This window comes from Coturnix japonica, chromosome 2, assembly GCF_054131305.1.
Source record: "Coturnix japonica strain WE chromosome 2, WE-NBRP24, whole genome shotgun sequence".
NCBI lineage: Eukaryota > Metazoa > Chordata > Aves > Galliformes > Phasianidae > Coturnix > Coturnix japonica.
The window spans coordinates 41,466,354-41,492,140 of record NC_140664.1 but is presented as its reverse complement, the minus strand read 5'-3'; the positions used below and the strand labels follow the sequence as shown (position 1 = coordinate 41,492,140).

Below are 25,787 nucleotides of genomic sequence, written 5' to 3'. Positions count from 1 at the left end.
CAGTATCAATTTGAGAATCTATACTGGAAAGCTCCATTCTCAAGCATGGTAGCGGGCTGGGAGAATTAGAGTCAGCCAAGATACTCTGACACTCTCTCACATTCCATGCTCCAGGGGATTTACTAAAAGGTGTGTTAAGCCATTGTTATGCCCTCTTGAACGTTCCACCAATTTCATTATTGCTCTTCCTAGTATATCTGTGGAAAATAACCCCACAACTAGGTCAAGAAGCACAGTCCACAAATTCTTGCATACAGTGCAGCTCCCTAACCATCTCAGAGAGTACCTCCAAAGCTCAGCAAGATCTAGACAAGCCGCAGCTTCTTGCTCAGCCATTTGAAAACTCAAAGTTCACATTTAAGTTCTGAAGTTCTCCAAACTCAGGAGGCTGACAGCCCTGGCATTTTTAAATAAATAGGAAACTTTCTAAACAGTCCAGGTGACTCTTCAGTCCCTGAGACAAGGTGCACACTGGAAAGATCATACATCAGGATAGATGATACAATCTGTCCTCTTCCACATATAACACAGGCAATTTTAGTAAACCTTTTGCCTTTCTTTAGAAATTAGCAACTGAAAAATAGCTTAGGGTGCCTGCTAGTTTCATAGGGTATCCTCCAAAGGGAGAGAACCAGAGCAATAATGTAACATCCTGGTGCTTCAGAAAGACTGTGTCAACTTGATAGTCCAGAAGCATCCACAGTTCAGTCTTTTATGTACTTCCTTACCTTTCCCACAGTCTGATCTCTACTCATTCCCTATCACAAGTTTACTTAAAAGAGAAGCAAAGGTATTTGTAGGAACTTAATTTTCTTCTAGATTAATTTTCAGTGCCCCGCTCTTTGATACATATTTTCCTGCCTTTACATGTTCAGCCCAAATTGACTAATCCAGAGTTCTTGTTATCACTCTCATTTAGCACTGCAATTCTGAGCAAGAATGGATGTTTTCAGGACCAGTGCTCCAGATCTCTTCCTACATACTGTTCTCTTTCCCCCCTTTTTTTTCCTCAGTTTCCCAATCCAACTGTGCAAGGACTTGTCAGAGCATTCCAATTGCAGAATTAAAGCAGAGAAGAAATCCAGTTTTTAATATAGAGGGGGAGCAGTAACTAACTCGAAAGGAGAAACTGCTATATCACATCAAAGTGAGAAACACAGGGATGAGTAAGTGGGATCTGAGGTAGTAAATGGGAGATACAGTGGACAGGGGGCAATGGGAAGGCCTTCTGAGAAAAGAAGAGACAAGTTGAAACCACCCATTTTTCAAAACAGAGCAAAAGAAAGAATAAAAGTATAAACAAAAGGATATGAAAATGTAAAGAGTATGTTGAAGTCCAAGGAGAACATCCATCCTGACTGAAACCATCAGCAATATAGAGAAATGCATTCCAGAAGTTTGTAGAAGAGATTAGAGTACGACTAAACTGACTGTATCTTAAGTTATAACAACATTTTAAAAGCAAGAAAAGGTAAATAACTATATTAACCAAAGTACACACTTCTTGCTGCAGCAGATCTCCATATTCTGTGTTTTAAAGTTGGGATTAAAACAGTTTGGCAAATTTGCATTATTTTGTCAACTTCCCTTCAGCTCCTGCATACTTATTCCTCTTCTGATCACCTTCTCTTTATACTTCACCCTGAAGAGCAGCACTGCTACTTAAACTTTAAGTCATCCTCTTATGACCTAGCCCTGTGGATCTACTGGAACCAAAATAACCTGAAAAGCTCTCCAAACATGAGCATGCGCACTCTCTATTAAAGCATTACCAGACGGGAAGGATGTCATTCCTTGTTTACAGTGTTCTAATAATGAAAAGCTTTTATCATAACAGCAATGCACAAGAAATACATTTTACACTGTGGAGGCCAAAACTAAAGTTTTATCTAATAAAGAATGTGTCCTTGTGTTATGAACATCTTTCTGTTGATCTACTTGGACTTACAGCACGTATCATTGAGAGAGCTATTAAATCTAAAAAGTAAAACTGCTTCAGCAGATTTCATATGATGTCTATGTGAGGGGGCTGTCATTTCAGAGGGGAACTCAGGTCAGCTAAAGGTTCATTCACTCAAATCTATTCATCTCAGCAGTATTTGATCAGCACTCAGTTTTGCTCCATGACTAGGTCTAGCATTTCATTTTCTCTCTATAAATTTCTTTAATTCCTCCCTACTTTCAGTTACTGATTATTGTACAGTCATTTACAGACATCTGTATTTATCATAGTAAACTAAAGCAACATCCAGCTCACATAGACAACACACTATTGTGTAAATTCATCTGTTATGCAACCGTACTTAAACCCCATTTACAAACATCCTCTTATGTTCACAAGCAGCTGAGGAAAATATTCATATAAGCAAACTTGGGAAGTTGAAGAGGACAATATGAACCAGGCACACAGACAGCACACTTTAAATACAATGACAATACAGTAATTATCCATACATCCTTCAGCATGAAGGAAATTTATAGTGCCCTATTTACAGTATAACACTGTCCCAGAACATGTTTATCAAGGTCTCACCTCTAAGCATGCAAATGCAGGAATAAAACAGCTGAGAAAGGAGGACGGAGATCAGAAGCAGAAAATAGGAATCAGAAACAGAACAATGCAAGAAGCCACAAAGTGTTAAGTATTGTTTACCTGTCAGTTGACATTGATTAATCTTGTGTTCTGTGATATCACTCAGTGACTCAAACACCTGGAGGCAGCTGTCACAGCTGTGCACAGCTTCTTCTTCCAACTCCTCCCCTTCATCCGGCCTTTTCTTACAGTCTAACACTTCTCCATCTTCTGTCTTGTCTTCTAGTTTACAGTTAGGGTCTGAAAGAAAATCAAGACCGTGACCTCAGGCATCTAAGCAGAGAACCGTTTAAAGAAAGAAAAAAAATATACCATAGGTTTCTTATTGTAAGGATGAGAAGAAACACATTTGGCACAAGCCTGCAGAATGCTGTAGATTTTATTGCTAAATAAGCAAAGGAGTTTTATTCATTAATGTTTTTTTCTAATCTCGATGAAAGGAAAATTTCTCTTCTGTTCCCACTAATGCAGCACTTCTCACTTGAGCAGTTCTTCCATGCTTCAATGTTAAGTTTGTCAATTTTATCAGAGCTATAGAAGCTGCTTTGATCATTATTAGAAAGGATAAACCACCTATGCAATTAGTTTTCAATTAGAAGAAAAACCAAATCAATGAGTGTGTAAGAGCTTCTTTTCACTGGTAACTACAGCATTTCACAGGAAACTACCAGAATTAAGAGACTAACACACCTGATTTATATAAAAACTAAATTAATCTTTGTTTCAAAACACATTTCAACACTCCATCACTGTGCTGCCAGGCACAAACAGTGCCCCAGAAAGATGAGATCCTGGGTCAAAACTTAATCAATGCTTTGAACTTGTTTATGAGTTAAGACAAACCCAAAGAGGTTCCTGCATTTACTGGATCTTGGAAAATTGGAAACTATCATATAACCCAAATTGTTCACAAGGAGAGCTTTGTCTGTTTGACATATTAACAAGTATTTAGAGGAGAACAGGACAGCCCCAGCCTCAGAGTGACAGTTTTGAACCCAGCTGGAACTCCTAAACTGGAAGAAATGTTCTTACTCATCCCTATGCCCTCCACAGAGAAACCATGAAACTCTCTGCACTGCTTCAGTTCTGCTGCTGACCAGTACAAAGTGAGATAACAAAATCTAGGACTTTTCCTCCTCCTCTGAGGAACAGAGTAGCTTTAACTGCTCCTGACTTTTCGCCCACTTCACTAAAAGCCTCCTTCAAAGACAGAAATAAAACCATCTGCCTTCCCTAATAAAGCAAGCTGGCGCTTAACTTTGTTTTTCCTTGGGAACCACAGTACAACAAGTGAAAGGCAGAAGAAAAATGGTTGTGTACATTCCAACAAAAGGAATGCAAGTGTTTCACCACTCTTCCCTTCTCCTTTTTGGCCACCTCATTTTTCCTTTTTTTTTTTTTTTTTTTTTGAGAGCTGAGAATGAGATGGGTCATTTCAACAAACAAGGATAAACTCACATAATGACAGGGGGTTGTGCAAGTGCGTGTTAAGATGTCCCACTCTTCAACCAAGTGAGAGGCTAGCTGGGAGTAGGCTCTGTGTCCACAGCAATAGCACACTGGTGGCTGTGGACCCACTTCAGTGAGTGGTCCAATTGGTTAGGATCACACACAGTTAGATGAGAACAGAGTAATCAAAACATGCTCCTGCTACATCCAAATTAGAACAGGGATGAGGTGAAGAGGGGGGGGGGCTATTCCACCCTAAAGTTTTCTGCCAGCACCTTGAAGGGATGTGGACACAGCCATCTCCAGTCTGCCCTGTGTGCAGCATGGACATTCTGCTGCCCAAGGGTCAGGGCTCTCCCCATCTGCCTGTGTCCTTCGGGTCACACTGCTGCACCCTACATTCAGCTGTTCAGATGCGGACAGACCCACAGCACAAACTGGAAGAGGCCCATGTCAGGAAGCCTTCCTCATGCTATGTGGCTCGTGATCAAAACCGAGGAATTTCTTTGACAGGGGTAAAGGGCGGAATTTATTTTTAAAGGAGTTATATTACAGAGGAAAACCAGATTAATTTCAAAAAATAAGAAACACGTTCTGAAGGCAAAAACATATTTGCTGTGCAGCCAGAGCACAATCTTCATGTAACACTCACAAGGCTCTTGCAAGCACAAAAACTTCAACTTGGGCAGCAGCTTCCAAGTAAAGGAGCAGCCTGCACTTCTACAAAGCAAAAAGGGATGCTATTCAAGCACATGGGCTGGATGGTATTGTATCTATTTTTAAATGCTCTAAATGAATCTAAATAACTCACACTGCCGCTTAGTTTTCCAAGATATTTTGCAACTTTAATAAAACTCCTTAGAACATCACTGGGTTCTTAGCAGCTCAGGAAAAGAAATAATTGTCTTAACTGTTGCAAACTGACCCAACATCATTAAGCACTTGTTGGAAGGCAGCATGTGCACATCGCACGCTATTAGTTGTTCAGCTCAAGCTCCCAGTTTCATCTCATAAAACTGACAGCACTCAGGGAAATGTGGGCACTGGGTTTGAATTTTAACATGAGTATTTAAATGCTGCACATAAAGTTTACAGACCTGTTTGTTTTAAAATAAGGGTAGTGTCTGACTCTGCTTTAAGTACAATGCCGAAGGAAAGAAAAGGGAGGGGAGGGAATTCTCCAGACTTATTATTCAGAGGCGCTTGCACTTCACAGGAATTCAGCAGCACACACACACACGTATGCACACGCACCCCTTAGTGCACAAAAGCCTGAAGAATCACTCCATTTAAAGCTTCCTACTTAGAGACCAGTTATTAAAATTAGAATCATTTTAAGTCTAATAAATGTTTTGCTTCTCCTTCTGCATTTGCAGATATAAACTCTACAGGGACAGAAGTCAGTCAAGCTTATTCCCTTCTGCTGTGACTTCAGAATACATGCTCTAGCCAACTGGCACATTTGTTTTTAGGTCAACACTTAAGTGGGACCCTTTGGGACGTAGGTTCAAGTTTAGCCTGCGACAGCTTTGTGAAACAAGTTCTGGCAGTCTCAGCCCCTCTCCATGAATGCATTTCCAACATGATTCTCTTCCACGAAAAGTTGTCACCTCAGAAAGAAGGTGGTATTTAAAGAGAGACGCTTAGTGAATAGACTGCTTTTTTGCTACAACAAACGGCTTTTATCAAGGGCTGTTCCAACCCTAAACGACTACTTAACCTGAGGATAAGCTGCCTTACTTGTGCTCCTCTTTTGAAAGTCTGGAATAAAACACGTGTTAGAAATGCAGTGTGCAGTCACTTATACTTTCTGTGTAACCTCCTATTTAAAGCTCATGCTCACATATGGACTTGAGGGTGTCACTCATCTCTCACATCTTTCTTCCTGATATCAGCAACTACCGCAGACAAGTCCCTCAACAAAGACTGCCTTGACAATAGGATTACCTTTCCCAGTATCTGCAAACAGCACCGTCATTTCCAGAGGCTTCCCTTTCCCATTTCAGAGACCTACTGAAATTTTTTAACACGCATCAGCAACAATACACACACACACCGGCTCTGTCTGCAGATACCATTCAACATTATCTGGTATGGAAAGAAGGGTTGTATTTTTGGAACAGAAATAAAATCAGCCTATTAAGGCGCTTAAGGAAAAAAAAGAAAAAAAGAAGAAGAAAAAGAACTGTTGTATTCTCTGCTACTGATTATGTTAACATTATTTATACGTGGAAATTAAAAGAAGTATGATTTTCTCATTACCGTGTTCCCTGGCAGGTGGTTCTCCCTATCCCTTCTTTCTCCTCCTCATAAGGGATGTTATTGCTGTAACTTGGTCTAATAAAACAGCAACTTTGGGGAAAATGAAAAATCGCATTGGCTTAGAAGTGTTGGAGGCAATAAAGCCATGGACTTCAATTAATTTCAAGTATGGAAGCGGTTTAAGGCCAACCAGCAGAAACTCTATTCTGTCCATGTTAAAATGAGGTTTCACCACATTTACTTTTTATAACCCATATAAAAGTCAAGTAAAAGTAATGAATATCTAAAAGCCATCTTGGTGGACTGGCAAAGACTAACTGTATTCTTGAAACTTATCTTACATACTTCTGCCCGTGCTATGAGGATCCATAGCTAAACATCAAACTACCAAGAAAACAGCCCACTTTCCAACCCATTTCCCTGCCTTGCAGCGGACCTCCTTCCAAGCCACTTCTGCATGGAAAAGTGCTGGCAAAAGAAAGGAAAACTAAGATCATGTGGCTATAATTATTACCAGGCAAGGAATATTTCTTCAGCTCAGTGGTAAAGTAAAACTCTGTCGCTCTCTGCTCCCAATAGTGTCCATCGCAAAACAACTGCCTCATTAAATTTCTGCAGTAAGATTAATATGCCGTAGCTGCACTACATTTATAACTTGGTACTCTATAAAAAGCACATTTAATGGTTAGAGCCAGAGTGTAGATACAAAGTATTACTATAAAAACTTCTGGCAGTGCATATACAAAGTGGGCCTTCTGTACTGCTCGCTCTATCAGAAGGGGTTTTGTTTTTAACATCAGCATTACATTCTTGCTAGGGAGAAAAACAGAACGTTAAATCTCACCCAGAAACAGACAGAGAACAACACTGGACAGGATGGGAAATAAATAACCTGCGAGACAATGTAACCATTGAGAAATATCTTAAGGAAAAAAACAACAACAACAAAAGCAAAAACACAGAAAAGTAACTATTCCTTGTCATATTGATCTCTGGTTTCACAGTTCCCTATTTCTTCAAATTGGTGTATGTTTGTAGGAGTCTAAGTATGCTTTTTATTCCCCCATCCCCTCCCCCCCCTCAAGTTTACACATCGCTAAGTGGAGACTTAAGTACATTCAGAAGAACTTCAGAGACAATATACTTCAAAAAGAAGCAGAGAGCTCTCATTTTTTTTGAACGTGGTTCTTACACAGAGCTACTAGAACCTAGGAAAGGCACAAAACAAAAACCCATAGGATGTGAACACAACAGAAATACAAAGTATCCCAGCTGACCACAAAAACAACTGCATTCTTCACCTTCCTAAGAGCAGTAGTCTCGACTGCCCTCAAGCAAGTTACCTACTCTGAGATCGGTGGCCTTCTAGGAACATACAGAACCACAGAATGGCTCAGGTTGGAAGGAACCTCAAGGATCATGAATCTCCAACCCCCCACCACAGGCAGGGCCACCAACCTCCACATCTAATACTAGACCAGGCTGCCTAGGGTCCCATCCAACCTGGCCTTGAGCACCTCCAGGGACAGACGGGGCACCCACAACCTCTCTAGGCAGCCTCTTCCAACACCTCGCTGCTCTCATAGTAAAGAACTTCCTTCTGATATCCAACCTAAATGTTCCCTCCCTTAACTTAAAACACCCTGTCCTGCTGTTATCTACCCTTTCAAAGAGTTGACTCCCCTCCTGTTTATAGGCTCCCTTTTGGTACTGAAAGGCTGCAGTGAGGTCACCCTGCCTTCTTTCATCCAGCTCTCCCAGCTCCCTCAGCCTGTCTTCATAGGGGAGGTTCTCCAGCCCTCTGATCATCTTTGATCTTTGGACATCCCTTACTCCAAAAGGTGACTTCACCTGAATAAATGAGACTGCTTAGAAGAGGCACTCCTGCTCTTCCGTAAACCGGTACCAAATACTGCTTGAATACCAAGTCCTCCTTGAATTCTCAGAATCAAACAAAATTTAGAAAAATTAAAGAGCCCTTGTTATAGAGAATTAACAATTACTTCACAACAGCTTTATCCACCCTATTCTTCAATAGGACTTCAAACAAAGGATCCAGGGATTTGGTACCTGGTCTTACCTAACTGGCAAGAAATTATACAAAAAAAAAATAAAAGAAATGACACCTATTCACATATTTTACAGACATGAAAATAGTTTGGAATTAATGTTCAAGTTCATCTGAAATGGCATAGGGTGGGGGCTTATGTAGGGGCTGCAGAGAAGGGTTATTTCTAGCAGCAACAAAAAGAAAAGTATGCTGGACTTTCAGAAGCATCTCATCATCACTATCTTGAGCTACCAGAGGAAGAATTTCTAATTCTCAGGAACTGAAAAGCGAGGAGGAGAGAAATGCTATTTTCCATCGCGAGCCTCTAAAATGCATTTTAGGCTGAAACCAAGGAGGTGGAATACAGGCTTTGCAAAATCACCCCAATACAAAAAATCCCTCACTCAAACTGTTGTCAAACAGTAATCAAACACTAAGGAAGGAATTTGGCATTACCAGTCTGTGCGGCTGTGTGTCCCACACCTGCCTGCAGGTCCTCTGTTTCATTTTCTTCTACTGTCAGAAAAAAAGGTAAACAAAACAAAAACAAAACAAAACAAAACATGTTAGGCAGGTAGCTGAAGGGTTTCAAGCACCTTTACACCAGCTTCAGTACTGAAAGCCAGCAATGCTTGTACAACACAGCCAAGAAAAGTTGATACAGGTCCTCTGCAAAGTGCACACAGAATAGGCTGCTGTAGGGAAGCTACATGTCGGAGAGCAGAGTGACCAAATAAGTTTCATGCCTTAAAAAAGGAATCAAATTTCCTCTAGGATATGTCTTTAGTGCACTCTGCTGTATTTGATTGTGGAAGTAAATGAGGGAATAATTCTGTGCTTTAAGATTCTCCTCACTCATTCGGCACGGATAAGAGAAAGCCTTCTCCTGGCAGACAGGAGAGGTGTGCACTAATTCATACATAAGCTTTTAAAAAATAATAATAATAATCCTATATTCAGTAGCAAGCATCTCAGCAGTGCAGACAGCCTTGCAAAGGAGAACTAACCCCATGCTGTTTTACTGTATACACCATGCCAGCATCTTTCCCTTGGCTCACAGCTTTCCAGAGCAGTAGAACTAAAAACAATACAATTCTTGTCAGATTCACTATTCAGAACTTGTTGGGCCAAAGTGAACCTAACAAGAGCCATTCTGCTGCTATTTTGAAAAAAATTAGAGAGCTGTTCTGGTATGCTCTGATATGATGCCTAAGTAAGATTGACTCTCCAAAGTCAAAGCAAGGGAAGGCAGAACCGTTTCCCTTTTATTCTCCAATAGACTGAGGTCTTTGAGTTAGGGAGCAGCAGAGAGAAAAGAATTCTTTCTCCCTCCACAGGGGAAAAAGCTGAAAGGGGAAAGATTGCACTTCTACAGCATTTCCACTTTCAAGAATTCAGGCCTCGACAAATAATCATGCAACTGAGTTAAAATCCAAAGCTTTGGGGGCCTTTTCCTGGTCCCTGGGATAACAGAGTGCAAGACATTTAAATCTAGGCACATATTCAAAAGAAGAAATACGCATACACACTCCACAAGTACCTCTTTTCCTCCTCCGCCAACCCCAAGGCTTCATACAATTGGTTGTTTCTAGAATCTGGGTTTCTAGAAAAAAACACCAGTTTTCATGAGGACACTCTTAGGATACCAGAAACCCAATATACATAACAAAGAGTCAAGTTCAATATCATGAAGGACCCTAAACAAGCTCTCTCTCTGTCCCGGAGCTGTGGCTACACAGTACTAGTATGCACACTTTTCTCACATCAACAGAGAGCTGATAAAGTTTCCCCAAGCCCCAGAGTATGTAAAATATTTCACAAAATAAGAACTGATGAGCTGACTGTTTCACCTAAGCTTGTGTTTTGCAGCCACAAAACCACCACAGCTTGGGCCGCAACAATGCTGCGTGTTTCTCTTTGTCATGCAAAAGCAGTCAGGCCAGCAGCCCCAAAAGGCAAAGGAAACCGGTCAGACAAAGGGAGCAAGGGGAGCAGCTCAGGAAAAAGAGAGCTTCAAGGAACACGTGGTCAAATAAAAGCTAAGCTAAACAGAGATTTGTCACTAAGGCAGCACGGATCAGTAAGGTTTATTTATACAAGGAAGAAAAATAATGAATACAACTAGTGTACAATTAAGAAAAAAAAGAAAAACACACACACAAAAAAACAAACCACCCACAACCTTTTGTGATGCCCTCAAGACCCAAAGCAAAACCCATGAAGCAGTAGCCCCACCTGCCCCTCATCTTGCCCACCACTAGCTTGGATTTATACCCCAAAAATGTTCTCAAGAACTACAGATTCTAGCCCTTGATGCCCCAAGAGGAAACCCATTGTGGCTAGGAATACCTACTGATGAGCTGCAGCACGGGTGCTAGGTGCAGCTGTTATCTACCAGTGAAATACTCTGGCACCACAGGTCTCAACTGTGAACACAGCCCAGAAAGCTCATTTAGGAGCTCTATCATTTTCAAGTCTCCAGAAGGAGTTGAGGTGGTGCCCAAACACTCTCAAGAACCGACTCAAGTGGGAAACTTCAAACTCAAGCACTGTTTGCCCAGAAGTAAACAAGCTCTGCTTATTTAAAGTGGATCTTCATTTAAACATGTTTGCGAACCAAAATACAAGAGTTGGTCCTTTTGAGTTTTATGTACAGAGCTCTCCCAGCAGCACTAGACCCTCGCTGGCTGCAGGAAGGGTGCATGCTGACACATGCTTGGCTCACAGCTGCACTGATACTGTTAGGTCTTAAAATGGAAATAAAACAAACGTGGATGCTGCGTAACAAATTGTTCCCACGTCCACTTCTATCGTGCATATCCATGCCAGTGTGTGCCTTGTGAAACCAACTGGTTAAAGATCATGAAACTAGATGATCTTTGGGGTCCTCTTCAACCCAGGCCATTCTATGATTCTATGATTCTATTAAACTTCCCCACTATTATGAGATCTCAAAATTCAGAGTGAGGCTGAGGTTTGCATTCAACAGAGGTTTGACCTCATTGCAGCCTTTCAATACCTGAAGGAAGCTTACACCCAGGAGGGGAGTAAACTCTTTGAAAGGGCTGACAATAGCAGGACTAGGGGAAATGGTTTTAAGTTAAAAGAGGGAAGATTTAGGTTGGATGTTAGGGGGAAGTTCTTCACTAGGAGAGTGGTTAGACCCTGGAACAGGCTGCCCAGGGAGGTTGTGGATGCCCCGTCCTTGGAGGTGTTCAAGACCAGGTTGGACGGGGCCCTGGGCAACCTGATCTAGTAAATGTGTATGTTTGGTGGCCCTGCCAGGCAGGGGGGTTGGAACTACATGATCCTTGAGGTCCCTTCCAACCCGGGTCATTCTGTGATTCTGTGAGGTTGTCTGCTATGTCTTTACAGCAGTAAAAACAAAAGGAAACAAGCATAAGAACATGCAGTGTAGTGGTTAGCATCTTTCTAAGTTGTTGTTCAACCTTCTAAAGAAATCTGAGTCCCAAAAGAACCACACAGGTCACGGCAGGTCATGACACAAAGACTTGCTAATATTCAACTGTCAGGCAAATTAAGCCCCATTTTAGGGGGAAAATACTGTAAAACGAATTTTAAAAGCTACTCCACAAAAACCACAGAATAAGGGAAACCTGAGCATTAGCACCACTCATCTACAAAACGGCACCTCAATTGCCTTTGCTTTAACCTAGGCCATTCCTCCAACGTGCTTGATATGCTGCAGCAGGAAAGCTCCAGATGGCAGCAGCAGAGAAGTTCCCCTGATCAGTGCTTTAAACCTCTCCACAACTCGATTCTGAAAAGTTCTGTACTATTTCAGCCATTGACCGCTGCTAAACTCACCTACCTGCGATCTTCATGTTTAAGGGACATTACAGTGCCTGATGTAAACAATTTTCTTTCAGGAGAGAAAGGCAACTTAAAGCAAAACTAATACACTATAAACGCTGCCAGCTGAAAATCTTACTCTAACATTAGCACAAAATGTAACTAAAAAAACCAAACCCAAACAACAACAAAAAAACCCACAAGCATTATATGAAAATAAAACAGTAGCATGTATGCACTGTTATTAATTCAAACGTCAAAATTAGTGATATTTTAGGACTGTAATTGTGCATAGGGGTGCCATCTTCAGCACAGCATTTAGCACATCCTGGCATAAGAAAAGATAAACTCTAGATAACAACGTGATAGAATATCGCTAAAAGGAGAGGCCTCAGGAAACCAGAACAATAGCTTATGAATCCAGACCCTGCGTAAGCGATGCTACTGCTCAGTAGCTCTTCCAGATCCACTTGAAATAATGCTGTCATGAAAGCAGCAATGTCTCTTGCCTGTACAATTATGTGTTTGTGACCACAGGTCACTTATTTTGTTAGCTGTTGAAATCCTTTTTGATTGACTTATCTCTTCCTTAAGACAAAACATCAAATCCCTATCACATATTTTCCCAATGCAACTTTGGAATAACAAAACAACCAAGAAACCCAAATACTACAATTTCTAGACCAGATGAACACAACTGTGACATCACATTTCTTCAGAGTGAGTTGGTCCTGATTTCTTCTTTTTTGTTTGTCTCAACAGCGGAAAATAGAATTCCAGCACATCAACTCCACCTCCCATTATAAAAGCATGCGGCTTGGACAGATACCAGTTTCTAAAATTCTCCTGCAAATATGCATCTCTAAACCAAAGCTGCATCAATGTGAAAGGTTAGGACGCTTCAGCCTGGTACAGCCAGTGCCCAAGGCAAACTGTGCTTCAGCTCATCTCTCATGCTTGTGCTAAGGGACATCAACACTGAGACCAACTCCATCTTCTAAACTCAATACATATATATATATATATATATATATATGTATGTATATATGTATGTATGTATGTATGTATATATATGAGTGGTATTATCAAAGACAGTTCTGGGAGGAAAACCTTGGGATATTCATATAGTGGTCCTACAAATAACTCCTGCCTGCTCCATAGCAACACCTGCTGATCAGGGAAGATTTCACCTCTTCTCCTTACAGTTTCTTCTCAGAACAAACTGTTGGCCTATCAAGGATTATTTTAAGTAATTAGTACAAAACATACCCAGATTTCCTGGTTTGTAGAACCTTATTCATATTCTACTGCCTAACCCCTCACTGAAGAGTTAATCTGTAGCGTTAGCACCCTAAGGAAGAGCACAAGTCATTTCTGGTTGATGCCTGGGAAAAAGCTTGTATGGCAAAGAAATGGATAAAATTAGAAATGTGAAAAAGGACATTTTCACTGAAAGGGAAGCCTTTTGGAGAACCCTGGCTAAGATTTATAGCTTTGGAGCTATTATAAATCATAATGAAATAAAAGCAAAAGATAATTGAAAAAAAGAAAAGTCTATTTTGTTCTAGTCTAGGTGGGTTAATAAATTAGGAAAAAAAAAAAAAAAAAAAAGACAAAAAAAAGACAAAAAAACCCCAAACCTTCCCTGAATGTCTGAACCTCCCTGTTAAACAAAGCAGGAGAAGCCACACATTCCAAAATAAACCATGAAAATAGACCGCTATTGATTTTATCCTTCCTAAAACACATTCCTTGAGAGATGTGAAAATAAACCTAATACAGCAACCAAGACTGTCAGAGATAAGAAGTTTGGAATATATATTTTTAACTTGCACTTAGCATTTCCTATAATTCAATACTTGATCCATACATTGCCATTAGCATACGATCGGTAACTCAATTTAAAGCCATCCTGCATAAAAGCTTTTTTCCTAGGACAGAAACTTTGCCAAGTGCATCTTCTATCTACATGTTTGAATAATTTCTTCAGACAAGTAATAGAGACACCAGCTGAATTAGCATAATCAATACACAATTTACTGAGTTACCCAGACAGAACAGAAATAAAGCCTGCGTGCCTTTATTTCACCACCTACAAATTACTGTAATTTCTGGAAGTATCTCTCTTTTCTTCTCTTTCTCCCGTGAAGTCACATAAAAAACCAAGAGGACATTCATACCGTGTCCAGGTAGATATTAAGGATGATTAAATAGATTAATCACATAGGCAGAAGGCAAATTTAAGAGTCAGTTACAGGAGGTGCTGAGCATCCTCTGGCTCTATTAAATTCAATAGCTTTTGAAGACGTTTCATACTTGGCAGTAACACGCTGTAGAAATCTAACTCCTTAAGGCTTTGATCAAGATACAAACTGAAATTAAGGCAGCTACAGAGTAGTATTAATGCCAGATCAGATGCCAGCATATCACCTGCTCTGGCTACACCTTGCTCTACTTTCTGCCCTCCCCGGGCACTGCCACATTAAGGCTCAGCCTTTCAACTCATCCTCACACCATCAGTAAACAGCAATTCAAATGATGAACCCTGGAAGTTTACAATCATCTCAGCCCGCTTCATAATGTTCTGTAAAGAAAACCAGCATTCAAAAAAGTTCACAACTACCAAGAAAGCAGTGAACAGCAATAGCCAGTGTCAGCAAACATCTACCAGCTACTTCCCAGCAACTCAAACACTATTTTAGCTCCCAAGTGTGCACGTACCCCATGTACAGTGTGAGAAGAGCTAGGAAGAAGGGGAAAAGAGAGACATTTGCATATTAACACTTCTAATAACAAAACCCTCTTAATATTTGGGAAATCCCTTTTTTCTTCAAGAGATTCCTGTTACAGGCAGGATTCTTCTTGCACCTTTTTTTTAGCCTATCTCAACATCCAGCTTTATTTTTTTTTCTCCTTTCCTGCTCTCTTCTTCTTCCCCCCTATGTCATTCTTGTAGAAAGACTGAATTAGGAGTTCCCAATTGGACAGCGATGGTTGAAAAATATCATTGTTTTGCTAAAATATTTTCCTAAGCAGCATATAAGCACAAAAATGATAAATACACTTAACTGGAAAGAAACTATTCTTAAGAAATCCTTTGGGTAGTCTTTGCACCCTTGATCTCCAGGATGACAGTATCCAAATGTGACAGCTGAGGACACCCAGTTTTACATGACACTGTGGGCAGATTAGGCAGAAGGCACCACGTCCTGCAGCAGAAGGAGAATCCTTCCAAAAGCTGGGGACAGGGGATATCATTTCCTAGACAACTGAGACGGGACAGATTAATCCTGCACAGACTGCTAATTTTGCTTCCCTAGATGTCTTGTAGCAAACTTAGGCTACACCTACACATATCCATATTTTTGTTACTTAAGGTAAACTTTAAATAGTATGTTACATTTTTCCAAGATACTTTTCTCCGAAGAATCCTAAAGCTTTTTAAAACCGCCAGTAAATTCCAGGTACCCCTAAGACTCTGCACTGTGCAGTGTAACAGATGATTACAGACCTCCAAGTCAAATCTGGGACCCTGATGAGTCTTGGCAAAGCAAGAGGGAGTCTCCACAAGTCAAATCCTAATTCTAGGGTAAGGATGTTCAGCTGTCCTGCCTGCTGCAAACTGAGCTCTCGGTCTTTGTTTTTGTCAGTGTGACTGTGTACAACCAACCCTTTTGAGGAAAGGCACTAAGAAAAACTTCAGTTACCAAACCCGGTGCTTAATAGGAGTGCTGTAAGAGCATTTTCTCTCTGTACACTGAAGTTATGTACCACCTTAAGCTTTCTTACTCTCTTCTCTCAAAGGGACATAATTAAGAATTTTCACTATTTCTACAGACCTGCATTTTCAACTGTGCTTAGAAAACAGGAAATTCATTAAACTGTCTGCAAAAGCCTAAACTCCACAAGACAGAACAATCTGAATCAAGCTGGTGCATGGATCACAGAACTTCAGTGTAACACTACACAAGTCTGAAGACAGAAGATCAAAGGAAGGAATATGAGGACCGACAATCAAGGTTACTGCAGTTGGCCATGACATCTGAAAATGAGGCACTTAGACTGAGGAGCTGGGGCCATGTGACACCATTCTAATAACGTCAAAGAAAAAGACAGCTTTCTGCTTTGACTCTATTATGTAATGTCAGATATTTATTTGAGTAAAAATACACCCCTTTCAAATTAGATTATCCCTGATTTACCAGAGACATAAATCAGTTTTGAACCATGATTTTGTCGACTTGTTTTTAATCCCTCAAAATTTCAACTCTGTTATAGATGACTTTTTAGCATCTAGATCACCACTTTGGTCTGTATATCCACAAAGGAGCTTAGAAGCCCAAAAGCAAGTGAGGGGACCCTGCATCTAAATTGCCACAAATTCTGCTCAGTCACCACTCAGGTCAGGCAGTATCAATAGTTTTTATCATCTGGGCTTTCTCGGTGCTATGCAGCTCAGTGCTGAAATTAAACCAAAGCCCCACCACAGCTGGTTTGTAAAACATTAAGTCCTACTTTCCTTGGATTTGGATGCATTCCTACAGGTTTTTCTTGAGAGCTTACATATCCTTGCTTGGTCGCTACAAGATGTTAGCAGAAAATGTGTGAGTTTCAGTATCTCTTCCTTTCCCCCTCTTGCCCACACCCACTGGTTAGATCACTCAGCCAGGATGTGGGTGGCACATGCTCAACTTTCTTCTTTATCAGAAGGATTTATACTCTTGTCATGAACTTCCTAGAAAAGAACACTTACCCTCAGACTTGCTGTGCACTCATTCATTGCTACTGAAGCTGCCATACCTCATCTACAATATTCACTGAACTAGAAGGAAGGAGAATTAGCATGATACTACATCCTTGTAGTCAGGGCACTCACCTGAGAAGCAGGACACCTGGATTCCAGATCTAGTTTCTGTGAAATAACTCATTAGAAAAAATACTACAGTAAGTAGTTGGCAAACCATGACCTGGGTCTCTTCTTTCTACACAGGTACTCAAACCATCAGACACTTGAATCTTGTGTATGAGCACTCCTTCTCACCCCTCTTCTCCAACAAGCATTTAACTACCCTTTTGAAGAGGGGAATGTCACCGGCAAGAAGGGCCACACTTTGATGTAGAATGACTGATACACTGCCAGTGAGATACCAGATTCAAACACCCCCAGCCATAGCACAGAACAGAACTCCTATCTCTCACACTCTAGCAGAGTAAAAAACTCCTCAGCCAAGGGGAGAGGAAGAGTAGTAGCACAGCCCCCCAATTCATTGTGTTCTGGGAGAAAAAGAACATCCTGTTCCCTGCCCCCAGTAGCAGGGCCAGAGCTGTGACTGTTGACTACAAGGTAGCCAAACGTGCTAGTACCTACATCTAGAATGTACATCTACATCTAGAAGTACCTACATCTAGAATGAGAGGAGGTAAGATGCACTATTCCTTCCAAGTACTTCATGCTGACTGCACAATACATTTCCTGCTCAACAACATCTGCAAACCCCTAACTTGCCTAAGAACTGTACAAGTAATCCAAGTACCTGATGCAAGGTGCTAATGCCACTAGGCAACCAGTCATCTGAAAATCAACTACTGCAGCACCCAAGCCCTTCCTTTGGGTCTGTCCTTCAGAGCTTTCTTTGTTGATTTTCATTTGTATCCAGTGACTCCTCTACTCAATCGATCCACTAGAAAAAGGGCAAAGTGAATCTTTTCCTACACTCCATCCTTTAGAAATCATTAAATCCAACCCCTTTTCAGCAGTCACACTTGCAGACCAATGGCAATCTGTTTCCTTCTCCCATCTTCAGAGCAAAAATGTTACATCAGGCATGGATCTTGACATCCTGTTGTCCTGGAACCCGTGAATCAGAAAGTTCCTTCCTTGCAATTGTATTCTTTGGAGGTGGAAAATAATTAACTTCCCCATCCCCCCACCCCCTTCCTACTGCCACTGTCAAGTTTAAGAATTCACTTGGCTGTTTTCTTTTCCAGACAGTCATCACAACTCAGTGCCAGAGAAAGTTTAGTTGATCAAAGCACAACCCGGTCTTCCCAAGGACACTGACTCACTACATCACATCATATGGTCCAGCAACACAGCAGGTAGCATGGGTTTGTTTTTCAAGTTCCTTTCAAGAAGCTAAGGAGTCAGTAATGGAAGCTGAACTCAATAGGCTACCAAAAGGAGCAAACAACAAAAAACAAAACTCCAAAATTCAACTATCAGGGATTTCATCACCTGATACGTATTTTCCTAGCAAAACATAAGCTAACATTAGTAAGGTCACACCTTTCAGGGACTGTTTACAAAAGCCAGTTATGGTAAAGTTAACCAAATCACTTAGATTGAAAAGTTCTCTACCTTTCCCACACTCATGCAGAACACTGAAAGTCTGCATGATTTCCCGTAGTACAGGAGAAACAAAAATCCTATTGTGGGTTATTGCCCCTCTAAAAATGGGGTTGGGAAGGAAAGGAGCACTGCTTCTCTCACTAGCAGAATCCCAGCTACTTGTCTTAGGGCAAAATGATATTCTGCTTCAGCCCAGGGGCTGTTTAACTAGTGACTGGCATTTTCAAATTTGTAAGAAGTGTGTGCTAGTTACAGACCCTTCACTTTTAAAGAATCATAATAAGCACTTGTCAAATCAGAAGAGAAGGCAGCAGGGGCAGGGGGGTGGCTGTATCAACAGCCTTATCGAATGACTTAAGAAAAAATGCTCAGAGGAATAAAAACTCTAACCTTAGAAAGAACAATTACACCTAACTGTGCCTGTATTTAAAAGCACCTCTCTGCCTTGCTCCCATGATAAGAAAAAAAGAGGAAGAAAATAACACCAAGGAAAATACATCCCCCCGAAAAATCTGAAATTCCACTGGGCACCGATAGTGCTGGATCAGTGAGCAACAATCCTACAGCCCTTTGAAGTACACATTACACAGACTCAATTGTATGATAAAGAATAACTTGCGCAGCATCACTCCAGTTAAAGGAAAAGCCAAAAGGCTCACATACATGTGCAACAGAACATGGACAACCTAGACTAAATAATAAGAATAAAAAAATAAATAAAAGGAAGGAAAAAAAAAATCTCCTGCATCCCTTCTTCAGTAATTATGAGCTACGGAGGAAAAGAAAATGTTTAAAGCTAATGGACTTTGAAGGTAAAAAACCAAACAAACAACAAGAAAGCGTCAACAGTGTTAATGGGTAATGTCAGTCTGGGAGGACAATGGTCCTGGTTTTAAATCTTTGCACTGGAAGAGGGGGATTTTGTGCAGACTTGCAGAAGTACATATAGGACAGAAGAGCATAAAACCAATTTCTTAGAAAGCGGTAGGGTTGAATTAAAATGCTAATTATAACATGTTGTAATAAAGATACCCCCAAGATCAGCTCTATCTTTTTTGCTATAGCGGAGTCCCTAGGCATATGGCTAAGTATTCCTTGATCATTATCCTAGCTAAAACCGGAGCTACTGAAGTTTAGGGGAGTTGTATCTAACAGAATTTCTTTCATCTCTAATAATTGCTAAACTAGCATAATTGCTGATACTTGAGGTGAAATAGAACCCAAGTTGTCTAAAAGTTAAAACAAAAACAAACCTCACCACCTCTTTATGTACTTCTTATTTTTTCCAGAACCCTTTGCCAAGAATTGCATTTTGATTTAAAAGCCTTTAAAATCTTCACATGTGCTATCTGACTTTTCCAGTAGAGAACTGGGAAAGCTGAACGCTTTTCTACTAACAGCGCTGCAAAATATATTTGAAAACAGACATCTACTCTTTCACAGCATCAAATAAAGGAGGCCAAAAATCCTCACAGATTTGTTTGTTGTCCCTTCTGAGAAAGATAATATTTACATATGCACACATACATGTCACGTCTCTGATTTAAGGGAAACAGAGCGTTTTCCCTACCAGGACTGATTCTGACTTTAAGTAGCTCTACAGGAATCAATGGAAACCTTAAAACACATCTGGGAAAAGATGCTGAGAGGTCTGTCTTGAGGTATCAGCACTGGTACTATATTTTCATCAGTTTAAAAACAAAAACACCTGATTTGAAACGTTTTACAAAGATAAAGCCACAAATCCATGTGGTCTACGTAAAACATTGACAGTTCTTCTAGATCCTTTCCTCATTTGCAAGTACTTTAAAGGCTTTTTATTTTTTTCTTTCAAAATGCATGAGCCTCTACATACTGAATCCTCTGTTTCGGGAGGAAGAAATAAGAGCTATTAAACCCACTGTAAATTAGACTGAAAGAATGACAGAGCAAACGAAAGCCTTTCCACACATCTCAGCTCATGGCTCATACACTGCGTTACCCCACACACATCAGAAAAGTGCCTCCATCCCAACAGCTTCCCGTCTTAACCAAGTCAGCAGCAACTGGGGAAAGCAATGTCAAACTGAACCAAACACACAGTTCTTCTGTCTCTTAATGTTGTATTTGTCACAAGTTTTCATTTCTGTGGGAGCGAGCGGTACAACCAGTAGCAGTTCAGATGGTCACGCCTAATGGTACCTGTTCCTAAGTACACAGTGATGGTCAGTAAAAGCCGTGCAGGCCCCAAAGATGATGGAGGTGATGCTGCTGTAATTCTCAAGCTAATTGAGACAGTCAATAGCACTATGTGTGGCTAAATTCAGTGAAAATTACTACAGGTTAGTGATGGTTTTGTTGGTTTATTGTTGTTTTTTTTATTAATACATGAAGGAGAACAGGGCACATGTTGTTGAGTTAAAGGAGAACACTATAAATAGCCCGCATTATACAGTGATTCTGATCTTGAATCCTCTTTGTAATTTGCTTTTTCAAGTACTCTTTTATGTTCAATATCTTAATTTTTGCCCTTTTTTGGATGGCCAAATACAAGCCAGCGACCCATTCATGCATCAAACAGATGTTTCTGCTTTTCAGGCCAAACGGAATCTTACGAATTTTTTTTTGTTCCCTCCCTATGAAATGATGATGACAAAATAACAGAGTCCCTGAAATCAGCCTGTTCAGAAGTTCTTTGGACCGGCAATACTGGAACAGTAAGTCAAGTTCAAAGAAATCATGCCAATACTAATTGCTGGTTTTGTTTATGCTGGATTGATTATACTCTAATCAGCAGACAATCTAATGACTTTAGAGTCTAGTCCATGTAATTTAGAAGCTGGTTGGGGCTGAGGGTAAATATTCAAATAGTTGACAGAGACACAGAAATGTAAAGGCTACGGTCTGAAGGGGATCCAAATGTCAAATTCTCTCTAAGCTGTCATCACTATTAAGATTTCTGTTTTGATCCACCACCCTTAGCACTACAGCACAACACTTGCACCTCTGTGTGGGAAACACCCTTTAGCTTTGAATTTACGATGAGAAAACAAGTCACGTTAAAACACAGCCGCATTTACTCAACCCTCCAACCAACACTCTGTGTCAATTGAGGCACAGCTGTAAATTCAGCTGGGATGGAAAGAGGACCAAGGTTTGCTTCAAGAGAAGGAACGACTTACAGAGACACCCAGAGCTTGCCAAAATATCTCCAGACAGAACTTTAAGCAATGCATCAATTGGTAAAACACAGCAGATAATTCTTTTCCTTCTCATCTTTCTAGGAACTAACACTCTCTAATTTCACTTCTGCAGTTACACGTAGGATACAAAATTACACGGAGCATAAAAGACTTAGAAGTAACAACTTTATTTGTTTTTTGGTTTTTTGGGTTTTTTTTTTAAGGAAAAATAAAAGATCCCTTTCAAAGATCGTTGCTTCTATTTAATCTGTGGGGATGTTGTAGTTTCCTTGTGACGGCTTATCTAACACCTACAATTTCAGCAGTTTTCATGGGTGACTTCAGCATAGTGGGTATCGCCTGACTTCAGCTTAGAGAAACCTGAATTCAGCATTTAGTAGGACTACACTTTCATTCAGGTTTGCGTAAAGATTACCTCTTTTTTCTTTTTTAAGGTAACTATTTCTGTGACTTTTAATTTATTTCTAAGCAGAAAGTTTCACACCAAAAGCCTTCAGTGAGGGCAAAAGAAAAACCTCAAGCCCTCCTGAAATTAAAACCCTGTAAATTCAAAGGGGGTAAGCAGGGCAGTCAGCAACCTAAGTGTGATATCTATAAAGCATGCCAAGTCAGAAAAAAGGTTTACCATTCAGGTAGCCAAGTTAAACAAGATAAAAGCAAGCTGCTCTTCCCTCCTTTGCTTTCTCAGCTCAGGGGTCTCCAGCATGGCTTTCTTTAGGAGATGCTGCTGTCCTCAGGAGATAACAGTGTTAAGGAGACATTCCCATCACCCTTCTTCAGCACCCTGCACAGGGGCTCTTATGGAGGCTTTCAGAGGGGCATCGTATCTCTGACTTACCTTTCCCCACCTGCTTTGCTTCCTGCTACCCTCCATCCCCCACCAAATGTATATATTCGCTGATTTTGATCGGGTCAATGATAAATAATACATTTAAAAAATAAAAAAGTAGGCAAGGAAATGTGATAAGTTAATCAGTAAAATAAGATATAGGTTAGGACTACTGAATTTTATGCAACTGATCTTTCTTTTTCCTAAAAGAACCTGGCAGTTGAACTTCAGTTCCTCCTTCCTAGAATCATATAAGGTATTTAAATCACCATTTCTCAGAAAGTTAAATAATTTAATCTCTTTTTTCTCCATCATTTCTGCCACAACCCTGTAGTGTGTCTGTAAAAGTTGCATTTTAGAAAAAGCGCTTACTACCTTATTTCTCCTCTGGTAAATATTTTTATTACTTTTAAATTGAAGAGGGTTTGCCATGCCTTTTTTTATCATGAGAGGTGCTCATCAGTAGGTGTTGGGGGGCAGGCAGGGCAGAGTTGGCAACAAACCCAGAAGAGAAAAAGAAAGAAAGAAAAGGAGAAAGGGGGGGTAAAAAAAAGAGAAAAGAAATAGGAAGAGATCAGAAACATAAACAGAAACCTGGGTTATTCAGAAGAATATTTTCCAAAAAAAAAAAAAAAAAAAAAAAAGAAGAAGAAGAAATTTAGTCATTAGCAAGTTCTTAACACCCACCATTTCAGATGAACATTAGTTGAACGCATTCGGTATAAAAACTCAATTGTCATTTTGTTTTAATGTATTTACCTGCCTCGTATCGCTATTCCCCTAAGATATAAGTTTCAAATTAAGTTATCAAAAGTGACAGACGTATCAAAAATATCTCTTCTATCCTCCCCCCAGAACGGGTTGCTAAGTACATGACAAATTGGAAATGTAATGTGTAACTCCATCTTTTATTTAGATGTGAAGCAGCACTTGTGAGTTTAAATAACTAATTTACATACAGTCAAAGAAGAGTGGATTGGTTTTTTTTTTTTCGGAGAAACAATTTAAAATACTGTTTATTTTTGAACTATAGAACTATATTTTGTCCTGACCACATCAGTAATACTACAGAAACGGGGGATTTAAATAAATCCTGAGTTGTAATTCTCCTCGCAACGTTACTTACAGCTTTTGTTTGTTCACTACAGATGAAGATGTAATAACTGATGGGCAGGCTCTTATCAATGAATTTAAATGCCATGTCTACAGAAGCATCTTTAAACTCCTCAGATGAAGCACGTTATCAGCCCTGCAGAAATCTTACCATCGGGCTGCTTTCAGAGTGGTGGTAATCTACTCACAAATGGACACGATTCAAGAAAAATAACACAGAGAAAATGAAAAAGATATCTGAACAAAGGCCACCAGGAACGATAACCCACTCCCCAAAGGTAATTACAGCAGCAATAATTACAGATGATGATTGATTTACTGCCTCCTTTTAGTTGAAAAACAGTAAATAAGATGCTGTGGAGAAATCTGCAGCATCTCTGTCCTGAACATCAGGAGGTTTCCTTCAGTCAGGAGTTTATTGTCAGCAACGCAAGCTACTCCAGCTGAACCGTGCGATGTTGCTGTTTTCTCATGTCAGGGACTCTTAAGCTACCGGTGCATAGGGAAGGCAAAGTCCATACCTCCACATAAAATGGAAGCTGTATCTTTGGCTTTATTTAAGCGGGATGCTCACAGGAAGGTATCTCACAGACCTTCTTTTCTGGAGCACACCTAGCAAATAAGCACGAGTGAAGCACATCTGTCAGGAGAACAATTTTCTCCATCTGCCCATCAATTCCACACATCTCCTATTTGCTCTGAAATACCTGGAGGTCTGGAGCTACATTCGGTTAAAGCTTCCCAGCACCCTTTTGCAGATAAGGCCAACCGGCCGTCCTTCCGCCGGCTCCAAACTCTTTGTTGCACGTAAATAAATCCTCCCCGGGAAGCCGGGGATGTAAACGCGCACTCTGGCTGCAGAACTTTCCCCGTGGGATCGCTGTTATGAGGTGAAGGCACAGCAGCTAGTTTGTTCCCCGCGAGATGCCAAACAAAAGCACCCCTGAACTGCACAAACTTCCCTCAACAGCAGGTAAAGCAGCACGTCGAAGCTTTTAAAAGGGGAAAGCCTGCCCTAAAGCTCATCGAAGTCAACAACTTGAGGCGGGCAACTCGTGGAAAGAGTTGTTCCAAGCGAGCCAAGCTCAGCGCTGCCCGGTCCCTCTCCCCGGCGGCGGCACAGGGCCCCCACGGGTGAGGGTCTGCGCCCCGCAACGCTCACACACACACATCCCCAGCTTCCAGAAGTTGCCCCCCGGCAGCATCAGGCCTCCCCCCACCCTCAAAGCGGCCAACTTATTCGCGTTGCTGACCTGACGCAACTCAGGCTTTATTCAACTCCACGCATCCAAGGAGAGAGAGAGAGAGATGGTGATGGGAGGTGACAGCCACCCTCCCTCCGCCGCCTTCCCCTCTCGGGCACCCGGACCAGCGGCTCCTCGGGGGGCGGCCGCTCCTCAGGGGGAGCCGCGGGCGGGCGGAGGGGCGGCGGCGAGGCCAGGCCGAGCGGGGCGGGGAGGCGGAGCGGGGGGGGCTCCGGGCCGGGACTCCGCAGCCTCCTCACAAGCCGCCCTTTGTCCTCCTGCGGGTCCCCCTCCTCCCGCTTGCCCGGGGGCCGCGCTCCCTCCCTCGGTACCCCTTTCCCTCCCATCCTAGAGTGGATGTATGGATGTACGTGTTTATTTATCGACACCCTCCCTCCCCCTACATCGCACATGCCCCCCCCCTCCACGGCGAGCGAGCGAGCGAGCGAGGGGCCGCTTCACGTGATAGCCGCCGCCACATTCCTCTACAGCCCCAACTCCGGCCCCGCACCGGGAACTTCGGCCGCCCCACCCCCACCGGGACCGGGAGAAGGGGAAAGAGGGAAACCCACAACTTTTCGTTTAAATAATAATAATAATAATTAAAATAAATAAATAAAAAGAGAAAGCTAAAAAAAAGAAAAAAGAAAAAAAAAAAGAAAGAAAAAAAAAAAAGCGTGCGGCTCCGCGCTCTGCACAACGAACGGGCCGGGCTGTCAGCGCGGCTCCCGGCGGTAACTTTTCCAGCCGGCTCCGGGGATGGATGGATTAGGAGTCCCCCCACACCCCCCTCCCCACCCCGCGCACCGCTCTCTCCGCTCTCCACTGCACGGCGGGGCCCCCCCGGCGGAGCGCGGAGCGGCGCTCGGGCTGCCCCGGTTCGAGGGCCGGGGGAGGGGAAGG

The 25,787-nt window shown here is 41.5% G+C and overlaps 1 protein-coding gene across 15 annotated transcripts in view; it reads right to left on the bottom strand.

The window, feature by feature from the left end:
* The window catches only part of ZNF521 (zinc finger protein 521), a 231,463-nt gene that overhangs the window by 204,084 nt on the left and 1,592 nt on the right, over positions 1 to 25,787 (bottom strand). For 3 of the 15 annotated variants that reach the window (XR_014942601.1, XM_015855470.3, XM_015855473.3), the window contains exons 3-5: positions 9,895 to 9,957; positions 8,811 to 8,870; positions 2,654 to 2,833 (exon numbers count right to left, since the gene is read on the bottom strand). Coding sequence is in view for 11 of the 15 variants with exons in the window: in XM_015855470.3 (XP_015710956.2) it covers positions 2,654 to 2,833; positions 8,811 to 8,870; positions 9,895 to 9,957 (303 nt within the window). In the remaining 4 variants the exon portion in view is untranslated. Of the gene's footprint in view, positions 1 to 2,653; positions 2,834 to 8,810; positions 8,871 to 9,894; positions 9,958 to 24,893; positions 25,080 to 25,787 lie in introns of those variants that run through there. The other 12 variants (XM_015855471.3, XM_085537494.1, XM_015855472.3 and 9 more) reach the window with 8 other exon arrangements.